This window comes from Haliaeetus leucocephalus, unplaced genomic scaffold, assembly GCF_000737465.1.
Source record: "Haliaeetus leucocephalus isolate CR32 unplaced genomic scaffold, Haliaeetus_leucocephalus-4.0 Scaffold92, whole genome shotgun sequence".
Taxonomy (NCBI): Eukaryota; Metazoa; Chordata; class Aves; order Accipitriformes; family Accipitridae; genus Haliaeetus; species Haliaeetus leucocephalus.
The window spans coordinates 5,380,809-5,398,859 of record NW_010972528.1 but is presented as its reverse complement, the minus strand read 5'-3'; the positions used below and the strand labels follow the sequence as shown (position 1 = coordinate 5,398,859).

Here is an 18,051-nt window from a genome sequence, read left to right as displayed (position 1 = left end):
GTGGGGGGAGGTGCCTTCCGTCACCATGCTTGCTAAATAATGCAAATGGTTTGGCTACATTGGAGACAGAGGAAATCACTTAAGGCTTTTCCATGGGACACATGCATCTTTGTTGTGAATCAGAATAGAAAGCTTCCTAGAGATAAGAAAAGGCTAAACAATCTAATGAGTGGAATATATTTTAGTGTTCATTTAGCTTAACAATGATTTCCTAATATACGAAGTCATCAGGAGTCATGGCAATCAGGACTCATTTAAAAGTAATGCAGGTTACCATGTTTCTGGCCTCCACTTGCTGCTCACAATGTAATTGGAGGCTGGAGCCAGTGTTGCAGTTGTAGACAGAGTCTAGTGTCTGCCACAGAAATACTAAAGTTCTTGGGTGGGGGTGGGGAGAGGCATAAGCAGACGAAGTGCAGGCCTTCTTAAAACTAAACACCTGAAAGAAAATTTCAAGAGCATTGTGCCTTGAAAGTTCTGAAAGAAAGTGTCCTTTGAGTATTAAATATCCATAATCCTTTTTCTTTCCATTTGATGTTTCCCTTTCCAGTGCCCTATCTGAGAGTCTCATCCATATGATCTGCATAAACAGACTGTTACCATACACCTCACTTTACTTCATCAAAGCTTCAGCTAGATGTCTGGAATGAAGCACTGACTGTGGTAGCCATCAAGCATACGGTGGTGAAAGTTATAAAACGTCCGCCGTGGTACTAGCAGGGCTCCCCATGTTTTAGAGATCAGTCTATTGTGTACTTTGGAATTACATGAGAAAAATGTGCTTGGACAGGAAATAATTAGCACTTGTCAAAGGGCAGGCAATAGGTTACAGTATTTTACTTTCAACAGGCTATCAGGGGATCAGCTAGATTAGATAATAGAATTTTTTTCCTCTGGAAGTTAAATACAGATGACTCTAATTACCTTACATTGTGCATTAGAGAGCACATTATGAACAGTACAACTTCAAGAAATTTAGGTCAATGAAGGGAGGGCAGCTGGCAAAAACTTTGCTCTGCACTTGGTCTTTGTAGAGTTATGTAGCCGTTCTGTTCTTTCATGGGTTTTATTTGTGTCATTGACACCTTAAATAAAAAAAATACATGCTGGGAACTGTTAGTACAAACCAATTCAACTTTTAGAAATTTGGCCTTTCTCAGAGAAAGGCTTATGAACTGTTTTGCTATGTATCTACTTGATTAAAGCATGTGCTTGCATTATTTGCTTTAAGTTGTACCAGTGTTTCTGCATATTAACAAACTGAAATTACTCTAAGTTTATTTCATCTCCACAGTCCAAAATGCATGGTAGTGCGCTTAGTGTTATGGCACACCATTTCACATACTTCTGACTCAAAGATGTCATCAGTATCTTAAGTATCTGAGCAGGTCTTCTAGGGATTCAAGTTGTTCTTTGTCAAGTGGTAGTGATCCAAAATACTTCAGGTAGGATTCAGTGAATGTCCTCTAAGTGTTAACAGAAATGGTCCAGAGTTTCTAAAGCCCCAGATTTGTTTATACTGCATGATAGTGCCTGATGGACAGGTTGTTATAGCTGTTAAAGAGCTGCTCTAGCCCTTTGAACTGACCCCTTCTTGACCTCTACTTATAGAAGGTCACTGTTCAGCTTATAAAGTAAGGGGAACCTTAGGTTCTACTGTAACAAATAGAGGGTAAAGGGAACAGCTGTGAATTTTGGACTAACCATGCAAACCTGTACAGACTTTTTAGGGTCACTGTATGATAATGAAAATTGTTGCCAAATTATATGGAAATTTAACAGCAATAGTGGGAAAGAGAGGGTGGAGTCTAATGCATTGGGTTTGATAAATGAAGTGTGAAGTTACCCATCTGGCTCTAGACAGCCCTCTTTTTCTCTACGAAAGGGAAACATTTAAAAATAACCATGGTACATCTAGAATCAATGACCCATACAGAGAGCTGGAATAGATCAAGATTTAATGGTGGCTGTGGAAGAAATTATCATTTGAAAAGTGAGACAAAGGATGAAAAAGTACAGTTCAATATCTGCACCTGATTCATTTTCAGAAAAGGCTTTAATATTTTTACCCTGTTGATGATGCTATTGACATCTTTTATTTTACTTTTTAACTGGAACTGGGAAAGTTGTTATATCATAAAGAAACGGTTTGGCTGGGGAAAAACAAACAAACAAAAAAAAAAACCCAGCTTGAATTTCAAGAGAGAATGTTGCAATTTTCCTGATCAGTAAATGCCCAAGAGAACTGGACTATAGTTCAATAAAAATGGCATCTCTTATTTCTCCTAATAGAACTTGTATCATCTTATAATAATATTGGTTTTAATGCTTGCATGACATGCTGCACTTAATTGCTAGTAGGTTTTTTGCTAAATTTTTCATTCACTACCAGACTAATTTGTCATCAATAAATCCACAATAGATTAATTTAAAGGATAATGTTAACTGCATTGAAATTATTAACTGCTAGGAAAAAACATGGTTAGTTAAACCGTTACTAAAATAAGTCTTTTTCATGCAAAAATTTTATTAGTCCAAAATAGTTTTATTATGACACAGACTCTGATGTCCATTTTGCTATTTCCCTGAGTGAAATTGCACAATTTCTCTTAGGGGAAATTCAGCCACATAATGGAAAATGTAAAGTTTTGGAGAAACATAATGAATTTCAAGATTGATAGAAAAAATTATTTGATGGTTGTATTTTCATATTTGTGCTACTTAGCCAAATTCTGAAATCTTAAGTTCTCTCTAAGTCATCATGTAGTGACAAATAGACATAGTGAAAACAGAATAAATATTCGATAAATAATTTGGACCAACATAAACATAAAATTCCTCTGGTTCATGAGATAAACAGCAGAAAAGTGTTAATTCATTATATCTTGTAAGAATCAACAGCTTAAAATCTTGCCTCATTGAAATAACACAGTGAAAAGAAAAAATCTACTTTATGTGGTCATTCTATAACCTGTAACATTTTGTAGATCAGATCATTGTGTATTTTTAGAGTTGTTATATTCTTCCATCTTTGCACAGCACTTCAAGAAAGAACCTCTTACTCACAGCAAATTGTATAAGTTTCAGGTTTCAAGCCAAACTTGAGCTATAATTTCTTAGCATTTTTTGCCTTTGTCAAACTCCTCCTTAGATCTCACAGTTTTGACATAACAGTGTAAAGGTATGTATTTTTTTCTAGCTACAGTGAATGCTTATCATACTACTGAGATAGTCTTACCTCTCAGCAGTAAAATCTGGATTATTATGTGGATATTTATATAGGAATTTAAATTATAAGTACCTAGTGTGACAATTGAGTCCTAATCTGTGATAACGCTGTTTGGTTCTATAATAAGAACAATGAAGAATATGAGAGTGGAATCCTAAAATAGTGTGCACGTTAAATGAGATACAAACAGGAAGATTTTTATATATTTTGTTTTCTGCTTTGAAGAAGCTGTTAAATTTTTTCTTATGCCTTACATCTCTATACCTTGGAATTTTAGATCATATCTAAGAAGGTAATTGAGGTAGATTTTACTCTTTTTAGCTCCAGTAGGAGAAAGTGGTGTTGACATAAAGAAGGAACATATTTCCCTCTGTAACAGAAGAAAAGTCCATGGGTTAAGAAGTTAGCATGGGCTTTGGGAAAATTGGAGCAGTTTTTTTCCTTCTGTCACAGACTTTGTGTATTTTTCAGGAACTTGCTAAATGCTAGTTTTTAAATGAATTGTGGTAATACTGGTTGAAAGACTGGTTGACAAATACTGAAATTTTTTACACTCTCACAGGCCTGCCAAGATGATAAATATATGAAATATTGTGAACTCTTCAGAAACTGCTGCAATGGGAGCTATACTAGTTCCAAAGATTTAACAGACAAATTGCAGAGGTATCAAAGTCTGACAGAAAGTGGGGGGAAGTATTTGGGTTGTTTAAAACTTTTGTGGTTGGTTTGTGTAACGTTAGAATGACAGGGGTTTTTTTCATGATGAGGAATCCAGTGTCCATGTTTCTGAAATTAGTAAGGAACTCAGTACACACAGCTGCGTGATCTCCAGTGAGTTTTTTGTAACAGTTATCTTCTCTAGACTATATGTGTGTCAGCTGGAACGGATACTCAGTAAGTTTCCAACAAGCATAGACAAAAATTTTGATTCATCATTTTGGAAATCACGGGGGAAAAATATGAAAATTATATTTTGTTTCTTTGAGATTCATATTTTGTATGTATGCGTGGGTATGTAACCTAGAACAGTTTTTCAGAAAGTAAATGTACATTGTGACTTAGATGGTAATGCTGAATACTGTATGTTAATTGGGAAGATGCTTTGAGGCAGACTGGAAACCAGCCTTGCAGCTTTCAAATGAATGGAGAAAACACTGTGACTTCAATGAAGTTGTCAGGTCTCCTGCTGTAGTTATGCTTAGACATCAGCTGCCTTGATTGACCTTTGACTCTTCTCCAGTTGCTTATTACCACACTTCTTTTGCTTCTCGTGACCCTTCCTGTTTTCCGCCTCTGTCTTTCACCTGTGTTTCTTGTATTGGGGAGTCTTTGAAGCAGCCAAGCTTGGGATCAATAGGTACGAGTACTCTACAGAACAATGGGAATACTGCTTGATTAAATGCTGCTGTTTAACCACCACTATTATTTCCTTTGAAACTGTCTTGACCCTTTATCCTTGAAAAGACTTTATGTTTACAAGCTGTGGCTACTTACAGAAAATGCTGCTGCTTACTTTGTGATGTCACTATATACACAGCAAATATGGTGCAAAAAAACCCTGTTATTTGGTGTAGGGACTTAAAACAAATGGTATTATAGGGTAGTCTAGTAAAAGTCACAGAACTTCAGCTCTGCATGTGGCTTTTGTGTGTCAGACTCTTTCATTAAGGCACTTCATAGGGATTGTTTACTCTGAGGGTTTACTTTATCATTTTAGTTTAGTTTTAATGCTCCACTTTTGAAAACCATAGAGATGCATCATCCCATACCTCAGTAACTACTAAATCAAAATTCTTTGACATTTCCCTTTTTTGATTTCATGCTTTTCTTCATGTTATATTAGATGGATTTTTCAAAAGATCATTCAGTGACACTCCCAAAACTGACAACTGACACAAATTTAGTCCTTATTTATAGTGCAATTAAAGTTTCCAAAACAAAAAGTGATAAAGAATTTTCCCACTCTCAGAGTGCGTTTGATGACTTTTTCTTTTAATTTCTTTTTTTTAAACTTTATTTCACCTGGACAGGCTTTTAAAGTCAGCATGGGTAACATTTCCTTGTTTATGTAAGCTTTGGTGATTGCAGTACAAGAAAGATAGTTAGTATTGTCTTTCCAGTGGTTTGACAATGATTTGCTCACTACCACTAGGAGATCTGAATGTTGGAAACAGAGATTGTTGCATTTCCAGGCTGAAGGATACTGGAGGTTGAATAGATCACAGAGGTGACAAATTTATAATCTGTGGAGACAAAGTGTTAGCCACATCATCAGACAGTTGAACCACAAAGTAGCATTAGCATCAGTTGTCATCATTCCTGCAAGAGAGAATGGTGTCTGCCAGAGGCAGGGGAAAAGGAGAAAAGCTGGGAGAATTCAGTGGGTTGTACAGAGCTCTCTAGCTGCCCATATTAGCGAAAGACCTGGTGTTATAAACTAGGGATAAAGTGTGACTGCTCCTGAGAATGAAAAATTATCATAGATTTATTTTGCTTTATCCACTGAGGTTTCTTTCTTGTGCAATATCAATCCATACTTTCCTTTGCCTTCAGCAAATTGTGATAATGTCAGGGTATGTAACATGTCCATAAAACTACTTGCAAACTTACTATGAACTAAAATTTTGTCTAAAACTAGACATGTAAAATTAAAGGAGTCTAAAGATAGAATTCTCTCTTCTGTAAAATAATAGAAGCCTTATCCAAACAGGACTTTGTTAATGTTGTTAGTACCATTATTGTCACAGCTTTACCTGTCATAAAGCTGAATTAAATAAATCTAATTTGGAAGATCTGTGTTAAATAAGCTGTATACATTACCAATACAGAAAAACAAGAGGGTAACATGAAGGGTTTACCTAGCCAAATGGCATGCCTATCATGTCATAGCATGAGGCATGAGTGACCAGATGCTTACATAAGTTCGTGACTTAAGTCTTAAATGCTGTCAGCCTTATGTTATTAAAGTTGTTCCACATATATAGAACTTGATGGCTCCAGGGATTGGTAATGAAATACAAAGCCTTTTGTTTTCAGGTCAGCGGTTCAAATATGGTTTAGGTAGATAGTGCCAAAGATTATTCCCATTGGGTATCTGTGTTTGATGGCCTATGTAAAATGCATTGGTTTTCAAACGCTAGTAGGCAGGTGTGTATATCACATAAAGCAACTGTTACAGCTGACACTAATTGGTACCCTTGCTGGCATTTTCGGAGCAGCCAAAAATTAAATGGATGTAGAAACTGAGCAAGATGCTGTCAATGCTGTAAGCGGTCTAGACCATGGTTGTGAGGTAGTGATAAGCCAGTGAATATCATGGCTGGCTGTGGGCAAAAAGTGGATGTCAGTCTGTTGCATTGCTCTACAGTTTGCTTGCACTAAAAGTTATGGTAATGTACACAGATAATCATATGCTGGTGAGAGCGCCATGGTAAATTACTGGACAATGTCAACAGCATTGCACGAGAGGGAAGTGCATTCAACTGGGAGTTCAAAGAAAGGATTGGAGATGTATCAACTAATCAGAGAAAGTAAGACGAACTGGAGAATAGAACTAGATTTTCTTGCTTATTTTCACTACTGATGAGATCTTCGGGGCACTTTAACAGTTTAATTTGGCTATATTATTTATCCTGTTTATTTTGCCTGAATTTTCAATTCTTAATGTATCATTGATGTAGAATTATTAAATTATAAACTATGATGATGTTTAAAATAGCTAAAAAAGGAAGTTGGTGTTTCTTATGCTTAAGATGCTCTGTAAAAACAGAGAACTTTGGAACCTGTTACATAGCATGCATTGTTTTCATATTTTTTGTCTTATTTTGGTAAATGACAGCAGCCCCAAATAGGGGCTTAATAGTAGTGCTTAAACCATATATAATAGTAGCAGAAGAGAATCCTACTATAACTTACTTGAGTACCTTAGCTAACCGAGAACACTTCTAGAGGTACACAACACCCCAGCTTATTAGTAATTCATAATACTCCTATTTCCATGTTGTATTCTGGAGATTATCTAGCCTGGGTTGGTGGTGGAGCAGATGAGACTCATGGGTGAGGAGGGTGTTAAAGTAATGTCAGTGGACATCAGTGATATAATTAGAAATTGAGAAAAATAATTGAAACAAAAAGGTATCTTGAGATGTATCAAAAAGATTAACTGAGAAACAGGCTATCAAAATGCAGGGGTTGTGGGAGAAGCTAAGAAAAGGCTATTGAGTATTAAAGCAAAAGCAGTAATACTAGGTGAGTTCTGAGAATTTTAAGAGCTACTAATAAGAGGGTGTTCCACTCTTTCTACAAGGGTATGCCTGTGGATGTGTTGGGAGTTAGATTTAGCTCCAGATTATGCTAGAGGGCATTTATTGTACAAATTTAGACAATACTCTTAAAATTTTTGCCAGTTGTTTTTAGGCAAGTCAACATTTTCTCATTTTTGTTTTCTCATATTTAGTAATGTCAACATTTGGTCTTTCTGAGTTCTGGAAAATATTCTTATCAGAATTATTTTTGACCATCTAGTAAAGGTGGATTTGAACAAGTGCTCAGGAGATGTAAGGTAATCAATGTATCCGCTGTAGCATAGATGACTTGCTAGCTGTACAGCATGTTTATTGTGAGGCATAGTTTGCTACATACAAAGTCTAATTATTTTATATTAGGCCATCCTGAAAGCATTTTAGGTATTTGTCCTTCTTTTTATATTTGGAGACATGGATAATACCAAAATCCAGATGTCTGCATTAGGGATTGAGGGGGAGGTTGGAGGAGGGGAAAGGAGAGGAGGAAAGGGATTTGAGACGCAAGGGGGTGCGATGTTGGAGAAGGCTTTTAACTGTTTTGCTTGCCTGTAGGTGACACTGTTGCATCATTTATCTGTACATTTTCACACATCTTGTCCAGGGACAAAAAAAAAAAGTTTCATTAAAATAATTTGAGAGAGATTCAAATAAATACATTGCACTAATGATTCCTTAAGCCTTGGCTAGAGAGTAGAGTCTTAGATACAGGTAGATGAATTGCATGTTCTCCTTCCCAAAGATGGCAGCAGTTTATAATATTATTTCTGATTAACTAGCTCTCTAGCATTGCATCTTCTGTTCAGTATTCCCTTGACAGGCAAGATGGTAAAAGGATTGCTCTGCATGTTTCTAAAGACTAATGTAATAAACCAAGATGATAATACACTGAAGAAAAAAAAAAAAAATCTTAATTTGCTGCTAAGTTATGGCAATATAAAGTTAAAATGTTTTTCTTTGCTCAAGTCATTTAAATTAATAATGTGTGCCATTAAGTGAAATCTCACAGAGGATTTTTTCTTCTTTGCCATTAAGTATGCTGGCTACAGAGAAAATGAAATATTCTATGAGGCTTGAGCAATCATCTATCTCTAAGCTACAGTGTGCCTGCTGCCAGATGTTCAGGTGCTGGTGCTGCTGCTTTGACATGTATATCTCTTCCAGGCAAAAAAACAATATATACATCAGTCCAGGTGCAAGGTGGCCTTGCCAGCAAACCTGCCTCCTCCTAGCTGTGACACTCATCCACTCCCCACCAGAATGTGTACGTTATATGGGGATTGTAATTAACCCCTGGAAAGCATAGGTTTCACTAAAGTGATGTGCACAGTAATGATATTGTTAGCTTCCTTAATTTCCAGTTTCACCATCAATTATGCCATGTGTTTCATCCAGTTGGTGCTACCCTCCCAGTGTTAATTATAACCTACAAGACTGTTACAGTTAATTTTATGGCAAGCATATTGTCTCTTCAAGGCTCCGCAGCAGCTCATAAATTATCTTGAAGGTAAAATGTAACTTGGGGAACTAGTTATGAAAATTCCATCCATCTCGCTTAGGAGGTGCAGCTGCTACTGTCAGCTGCCTCGCTGCTGCATTGTGAAGGAATTATGGTGGGTCAGGTTTAAGAGGCTAGGCCCAGGCTGTCACTGAGGAGAAAGGCTGTCCTGGCCCTGTCAGACAAGTACCTTCTGCCAATCCCTTGTGGTTTCACTTTGCAGGCAGTAAAAGGCAGGCAGTGCAGGTGGATGGTCCCCAAGCTGTCTCTATTCATTACTTTACAGAAACTTGTTTTAGGTAGGCAGGTACGGAGACCTTTTCACTGTTGTCATAATGTTAGGCATCATCTGCAAAGTGCAAGATAGATAACTCTATAAATAACTCGCTGTTCTGTTGGGCTGGGGCAGTGGAGAGAAGATGATTAGCACCATAGACGCACGTGAAATAGCTCGCTGGTTTGTGAAATGACTGTTGGTTTAATTGTAGCAATAGCTTGGTTTGGAGGAGCACATCTGTTCGCTTTTATTTCGCATACACAATACGAGGAGGTGCAATTTCACTGCTAAGTAATTTGTGTTGGAGTTTCACATTAAATAAATTAGCATGGGTTTATATTGGAATTATTTATGACATCTGTGTGTGTGTCCTAGTTTGTTTGGTTTTTTTTTTGCTGAAGGAATTGCAAACACTTGTTTTCTTTAAAAAAGGGGGGGAGTAGAAGAAAAGTCAAAATAAAGCAGCCCAGTACTCAGAGCAATGAGCATTCAGCATTCAGTGCTATTTATATTTTTGTAGTGCACTTGTATTATTACTATAATACCTTAGTTTGCTCTTTATAGTAATAATGCAAGACTACCATAAAAATATAATGCCTTATTCTGCTGTCTCTTCCTTTAATATTTTGTATTTCAATAGTTTTAAATGCTGTCAAGCTTTGGGTGTTGCTTTAAGAGTGAAACCTAAGTACAAATCAAATTTCCTGAGAGGCTTTTTTTCTTCCACTATTTTACCTTTCAGAAGGACTGCTGTGTTTACAGTGTTGTTTCCTAACCTCATTTACAGCTGGGAGGGCATATGAGAAGGAACACTGAAAGCTGATACTTAACGCATTTCCATAGGCAACTGCCGTGCAGAGGTGAATGTACAGACCCATTGTGAATGAGTAAGTGTTGTGAATTCAATTGAGAAGAAAATGAACGAACACAATAATGAAAACCAGCGAGGATAATGCATCTAAATATATATTGTTCATTTGTTTTGACAGTCTTCATTCAGTTTTAATTATTTTTGATCATTGATTATACAGGGAAGAAAAAATTTTTGAAATAATGCTGACTTTGTAAATTGGACCTCTTACATGTTTGCAAAGTGGGGGGAAAGGCTGATTAGAGAGTGCAAATTAGTACCCTTCTAATGTATGTTCACTATGGTCTTTTCCTTGGAATTTACAGTGAATGTTCCTTGTGATACCATTTAGAGGTCCATTCTTTTCCCAGAGTCAACAACACACATTTCAGTCTATTCAGAGAAAAAACTCCTAAGTTTCAACTGACCAGAATCCTCTATTTCTATTTGTTTAGTTTATTCGGAGGGAAACTGCATTAGGCACAGCCTTGGGCAAAGTGAGGTGTAAAAACAGGGCTGCCTCAAGAGTAGACCCAGAGGCATTGCTTCTCAGAAGTAGAGTTCCTTCTTGGCTTCATCCTTCCCCTGTCTCTCACAGAAGAGATAGGGGAAAATTTGTTAACTGTTGCTAGCATATACCATTTATTGCAGGGTTGCTTCACCTGGTCATCTATGTCATTATCTCCTATGCTGTAGGATGTCAATTACTATAGAAAGATTATCCATCAGTATTGCCAAAGCAATTCCTCCATTGTGAGGTACTTCCCAGTTATGATTTTGCATCATAACTGGGAGGTATCTGCAGTTGCTCTAGTATAGTTCTCACTAAATTTTTTATGAATTTGTATAAGTAGACAGTATGGGGACAGGGAAGAAGTCTAAGAATATTAATGTCCCATACTGGTTTCTAAAGGGATAAAGATGACTGCTGAGTATCCAAAAATGTAACATTTATTTTGCTTATAATCATGTGAAAGTATCTGGAGTATCATTGTCATCATCATCATCTCTTCTCACATTGATTTTACACCACTGCAGTATCGCTGAGTTCAAAAGAGTTACTCCTGATTTAAGTTAGTGTAACTGAGAAGAGAATCAGGGCACAGGTCCTGGTAAATATCCTTCACATTTTCTTGTGATGGAATCTCAGACTTTTTTGTGACACCACTGCAGAAAGACGCATCCAACTGGAAGAGTCTTTATGGTTTGTAATTTGGCACGTAAAATGGTCATTACTAAAGTAATTCTCTTTTAAATATAAGTAATCTTTTTTGTGCAATTAAATAAGAAAACCTTTTTTCAGAATAAAGTGCCTTTGTTTCTTGGCCAACTTCAATAGAAAAAGCTGCATTTGGAAAGCAATTGAACTATGTAGTATTGCAAACTTGGTTTTTAGGAAGATGAATTAAAGTAGCTGTAAAATAATGGGAGGGAGGACAACTTAAGAGTTAGATCCAGACCACTCAGTTGTCACAGGCAGACACATTTAAAAAAATGTAGCTGTTTCTTGCTTAACCATGATTCAATATCTTCTTTTATGTCATCAACCCAAGAAGAAAATGAATTTTCAAAATAGCCTTAGTGTTAGATAGTCATTAAATTCCAAAACATCTGGGAAAAAAAAGGGGGGGGGGGGATGGCTTTAGAGTCTTATTTATGACACACAGAATTTAGACTTTGTTGTTGTAAAAGTAGTAATTTAAAGGAACACAAACTCAAATGAAATGTGTTTGCCAATTAAGTGCACTATTAGCCAAATGAATTTTGAAGAACAAAAATTATTTTGTAGCCCAAATATGTGTAAATATCAAAGGGATTTAAATCAGTGGTAGGTTGTGCAGAGATCAGTGTTGAAGCTTGGTGCTTCAAAATGTATAAAGAAGAGAAATCATAATTTTTAATATTGTTGTAATAGGAAAAATGATTTTTTTGAGTTTTCTGCTTGTTAATAGTTACTTATAAGTTCCTGTAACATGGGAAGAGCTCTGTGCATGTTGAATCTTGTGAAATCAATGGACTGCTGCATGCAGTTGACCATTTGCTCATTCAGTTCGCCCATGAAAACAAGTTATCAATACTGCTTATATCTCTTATTGTAGTCTAATATAGCACATTTTGATGTGAAATAATTTCTTTCTTTTATTCCACAATATTCCTATACCTTGCTCTTTTGTTAGTCTGAGATGGAAAATCCCTGTTCTTCACTACCATTTTAGGGCCTTCTGATCTATTTGCTCTCTATGTGTAAGATAGCCATTTTATAATTCGCCTTGGGTGAGAAGTTTAAATTTTTTTGAGTAGGATTGTTGGGCTACCAAAATACTATGCAAATTTAATTGTGTAATTAAAGTTGCATGATGAAGCAGCTTGATGATATGTATTTGCTTCCTGGCTCAACAGAAGCATTAAACAAAATAATTTCAAGAATGTATATAGTCTCTTTGAAGGAATATAGCTTGCAACAAATTAAATAGAATCACTTATGTGTTTGAATTTTCACGTGTTCGAAGCAAGCTACTTTAAGTATATGTCTGACTTCTAGCATGAATTTAGGTCGTCTTGTCATTAGTCCTTCGGTTTAACTGTGCACACAGAAGTACTCTGTTGAAAAGACATAGTCTTGGTTTGATGGATTTGGGCTATATTTAGGGATTTCTCTTGCTCCATGATGTCCTGCTGTAAAAGGAAATCCTCTTGGTCTTTCTTCAGAGTGTTTTAAAACAAACAAATCAATCAACCAAAACAAAAAAAAGCCCTTGAACTTTATAAAGTATCTACATTTATGAAATACCTACCTTTTCTTTTTTCTCACTAGAACCTATAAGCAGATGCAGTAGCATGCTGACATAGTTGCTGATCTTGAAAAGTGCTGACTGACCTTTTCTGTGCACTCTTAATTGCTAACTGATATGGAAAATACTAATCCTTCAATTTTTACTAATTTTTATTTTTATCCTACAAAAGAAACTGTAAGAAAACAACATACTGTCAAACATCAAAAGAAAAAAGGTTTCATTTTTATGTTTAAGTGTACAACTTTTTAAAATGTATCAATTATTATGAGGTACAATTGATGATGAATACAGAAAAATAATTTTGTTTGCCTGCTCAGTTTTTTTTGCTCAAAGCCTGACCTTTATTTAAGCATATTATTTTTCTGTGTCACATGAAAAAAACCCCTACAAGATTTATTGGCGTTTGTATGGAAAAAATGAAAGGATTTTCATGTTTTGTAAGAAACTTAATACACTCTCACAGATGGCCCAGCTCAGGTGTGATTTTAATTATGAGATAAAACAAAGCCCAACACAGTAGGAAGTAGTCTTAATAAACGGCCTGAAGCTTTTGTCTTCATGTGTCAAAAAGCCTTTTTATTGCGTGATGAAAAATTTTTTTTTACTAGCTGTTTCTAAAAATGTTTGAAAAAAATACAAGGGCTTCCAAAGTTCAAGTGAATGATTTTGGTCAAATAAAAAATAAGAAATATTTTTTTCCATTTCCTTTTTCTTCCAATAAGTTTAGGCTTCTGCTGGCAAATGATAGAAAAAATGCATTAATAATAATTAGACCTGCAACGACACAAATGCTTTATTTATAAATAAGTAATTTTCTAATTAGATGTTGTCCTTGTTTGTTGCTGTATCACATTGCTTAGTCGTAACAAAAAACTGAGAATTTGTTAAGCCTGGCTTAAACTGCACCATCAGAAACTAATATTAATTTAAGCCCTGCTATGGTATTCAGCCTTCATTATTAAAACACAAATAGTATAATCCTGTTGTTAAATATTACTAATATATTATAATAATGTTGTACTGTCTTTTCCTTAGTGGGGAATTATGAGGACCTCATGTTAGGACCTCAGTGTCCTGACATAGTTAATTATCCATAGATAATGGTTTTCAGCAGTAGCTGTTCCGAACATCACAACCTCACTGTTAAGGGCTTAATAAATATTTGCAGACTCAGGTGCAGAGCACCTACGTACTCCTCAACAGAAGCAAACAGCTGTGGTTTCTTTCCTGTGCTATACATCACATACAATGTCTCATTTGTTGTGGCAAACCTAATGGTGCAAATGGCAAGCTTTATGTCCTATGTTATACTACGGTAATACGTTTGTTGCAGTTATGCTAACTTATCTTTCATGAGTCATTTGTCTTTTCTAATACAAAAATATCTTAGCTGAAACTTCTGGCGTTCATTACTTGAATGCTGTGTATATTGATAAAATTATTTAAAACTTCATTTTAGAGTGTATAACCACTATCACTACTGACGCTGGAAGGTGGAAAACTATAACCAGATGGTTCACAATTGATTTCTGTATCCACAAGCTTACTTTTAGGGGACAGTTATTTGTAATAATTATTGCAATTATAGGACAGTGAAGAGTGTGAACATAGTGAGCTTTTATGAGTAATACATCTTAGGGATTTTTTTTTTCTGTGTGGTTGAATACATCTCATGGGAGGAAGTACCCATAAACTTCAGGTAGCTGTGCATCACCTTAAATTGTGGCTTGGAATATTGGGTGATTCTTATATAACATCCCATCCTTAATTGCTGTTGAATAATGGAGTGAAAGGAGGAGGTGCTAGGTTTATGTATGTGGAACTAAGCCACATTCAGAATGAGGCATTCTAGCAGTGGTATAACTTTTATAGTCCTTGATGATTAGTAGTCATTAAGCTTCTCTGTCTAACCGGTCACAATAGTAGTAATATTTGAAATGTTACTTAACAAATTTTTAGCATTCAGTCCAAAACAAACAAACCAAAAAAAATTAACTTCTTCATATTTTTCCCATAGATTTCAATGCTTTTAACAAAGGCCTCGAGGGGAAGTATATTTTTTTTCAGAACTTTTCCATTCTCTGCTTCCCCTTTGCCCTGCCATCCATGCATCCTTGGTCCTAATCCTTTTCCATTTTTCGATTTTAAGGATTATATTGTATTAATGCATCTCTCTTCTAGTCATATTTGTCATGTATTATGAGAGGGTATAATAGAAATAGTAATTTATAATAAATTAATAATGATGTATTTTAAGCTCTTGATCATGTGCTGACTGTAGGAGCATTTCGAACACTAGTGGATGGTCCATATTCTGTAGAATTTATAGTCCAGTTTAGGTGGGAAAATGATCCTTGTCTGTTTTGTCCTGTGTGCATCATCCACTGTGATTCTCAGCTTATGTAATGCCAAATGCCCTACCAATATTTATCTTTTCTATGATTCCTAGGAAGTCAGTTATTGATGAGTAAGGGTAGCAATCATAGTTGCCTTGACTTGCATGGATTGCCATGAAGCATGCATCCTCAGCACTGATTGGCCTGGTCTCTGAAATACCTCCGACTGGTTTCTGGTTGTCAAACACACAAGTTCTATTATACTCACCATCCAGCAAACTGTGTAGCGGCTGTAGGAAGCTTTGTATATCAGTGTTAGTATTACCGTGAGCATTAGGTTTCAACTGAAGTTATGATTATGATCTTGCTTATTCAGATACCAGTTAACGGCTTTAGTACAAGCCTTGAGGAAGGAGTTTTCATTCTGATGCACATCCTATGTGCAATAGATCATGCCTTTCTACTTGTTAATCCAGTTCTGCTGATTGACTCAAAGGGGAACAAAAGCTGGCAATGCTGGTCTGCTTTACTCTCACAGATGCTGCATTCTCCTTCTGCACTGGATGTGAGTAGTGCTGACGGCTAACATGTCACTAACATGACCTGGCTATCTGGCCAAGAAGTCATTAATGTCAGATAAAAAATCAAAGTAAACAAGGAGTGCTGTTTTTAAGTGGTGATAGACTGTCAGTCCTAAGTGTTATATCTCCCCATCAAACAGAAGACACAATGGCAGTGCTTGCTTCCCCTTAATTTTTAATGGTATAAATGTAAAAGTTACTTGAAAAACACACACACACAACTCTAGGATTAAAATTCAGCATTAGATTAATTTAACTGCAATTATATACCTTTTTAAATGAGTGCACTTTAAAATGCTGCTGGTAACCATTCTGTTGGTAACCTATGCCTCTTTGAGTCATTAACAAAATGTAACTGATCTTCATCTAGTTTTTTGGGGTGGGGGGGTTAATCTTCAATATAATCAAGGCAAGAAGCTCTTGGCTCACGGAAGTAAATGTTTTCGATCCTTTATTGTCAGATCCCACAATTTTCTCTACAGCAGACTTAGATGAAACAGAAAACTGATACACTGAGCCACTGGAATTGCAGTCTTGTAATTTAGAAATACCCATTCTATCCCTTATAATTTCTTCACTAAGATTCTTCAGTCTGAATCTGATATAGGTAGGAGCCAAGACAAACAGTAACCATTTATGGTCGTTCAGACCAGTTTGGATTTCACTAGAATGTAAAGCCAAAGAGTTCTTGGCTTTGTTTCATGTGTCTTACAAGGATAGAAAGTGCATTTAAATTGTCGTACTCACCGTAGCTGCATGTTTCTGTAACATCTGCAAGCTTTTATTTTCAACATTATAAAGATGTGAAAATACTTGTGCAGTAGACTTTCTTAATTTACCAGCTGAAGAGCTTGATGGAAGGTCCTTTAACTTACTAGAAACAGTGTACCCAAAAAGCTATTTCCAGTCCTTCAAGCAGGAGCTAGAATGCAGTGATACCAGCGATGCCATGTGTGTGCTTCTATGAAGGAAAGGGCAGGTGTGCATCTGTTCCATGTGGGCCATTGCCCTTAGACTGCTGACATGTATTAAGTGTTTTGATCCTTCAAAATGTTTGTGAATGCACAGCTAACTTGCTGTGGTTTTAAAGAGCAAGTGCTGCAGCAGATAGTATTTGCAGGATGGAGCCATAAAATTGCTTTCGCAATGTAGTTGTTTACTTGTTCTAGAGATATTTGCCAAATACCTAGAATAGCTTATAGTGAGTGTTCCAGTTGCATAGCACAAAAATGGGAAATTTATTTTGCTCCAGGAGTCTTAGTCATAGAACTACAGAAACTATCCAAATAGACTCTTCCCCTCATTTTAGTATGTTATTGCTCTACCACCCAACATGCATGTGCATGCATACCTAATTTCTTGGTATGTATACTGCACTCATACAGAATGAGTCGTCCTAGTAAGCAGAGTTTGCCAGAATATCATTCAGAATTTGTGTTGTCTTGCCCTGTCCTCCTGCATTATAAACAACTTGAGATGCAGAGCAATGGTATAATTGCTCTGTACCTCCAGAAAGGTCTGTTTAGTATAGCTTAGACTATTTATTCTACCTTATATAGCACTTTGAAATTCCTAGACGAAATTGCCATGCAATATATATGACAATGAAAAAGAAAGAAGCTTCATGTTTACAAAATCCATGCTGAGAAAGCAGTGTGGCAAAAAAATTGTACTACTGAGTTCTTCACAGTTGAAAGTTGTGAAAGGGTTTTGAATGTTGGTGTTACCTGTTGCTGAATACCTTTGAAATAGATGTATGTAATCTACAGAAAAATGCCGTGACAGTGCATAGAGAATGTGTCCCCCACCAGAGTGTGTATATGAGGATGGGACCCTTCTCTTGTGTAATTAGTTTTGAATCAAAATAGATGAAATAACAATCAGTAACATCTAGTTTAAATGCATGTCACAAAAATACACATTGCATATTTTTCTCTCTGTCAAAGACTGTAGTACTTATTTCTTTATGCAGCAGATTATTAACTAGTTTTCTTTCTTCTGCTTCTCATAAAGAAAATGTTTCCTATGAATTTCAACTCCTGATCACTGAATGGAGTTCAAAGACCAAAATACTACTAACTTTCAGTACTTTAAAAATCTGCAGCAGTCCTTTATCCAAATAAATGACAGAGAGGACAGAAGTTTCAGCCTCAGTAGAAAGATACCTTGTGTGGAGGAAATTGC

General features: G+C 36.1%; 1 protein-coding gene across 6 annotated transcripts in view; it reads left to right on the top strand.

The window, feature by feature from the left end:
• FTO (fat mass and obesity associated) overlaps positions 1 to 18,051 on the top strand; it is a 259,203-nt gene that overhangs the window by 118,511 nt on the left and 122,641 nt on the right. The window contains exon 9 of one of the 6 annotated variants that reach the window (XM_010584885.1): positions 10,093 to 10,192. The exons of 4 other annotated variants lie outside the window; for them this stretch is intronic. In XM_010584885.1, the coding sequence (XP_010583187.1) occupies positions 10,093 to 10,108 (16 nt within the window). In that variant the 3' untranslated portion in view covers positions 10,109 to 10,192. Of the gene's footprint in view, positions 1 to 10,047; positions 10,193 to 18,051 lie in introns of those variants that run through there. One more of the 6 variants, XM_010584874.1, reaches the window with a different exon arrangement.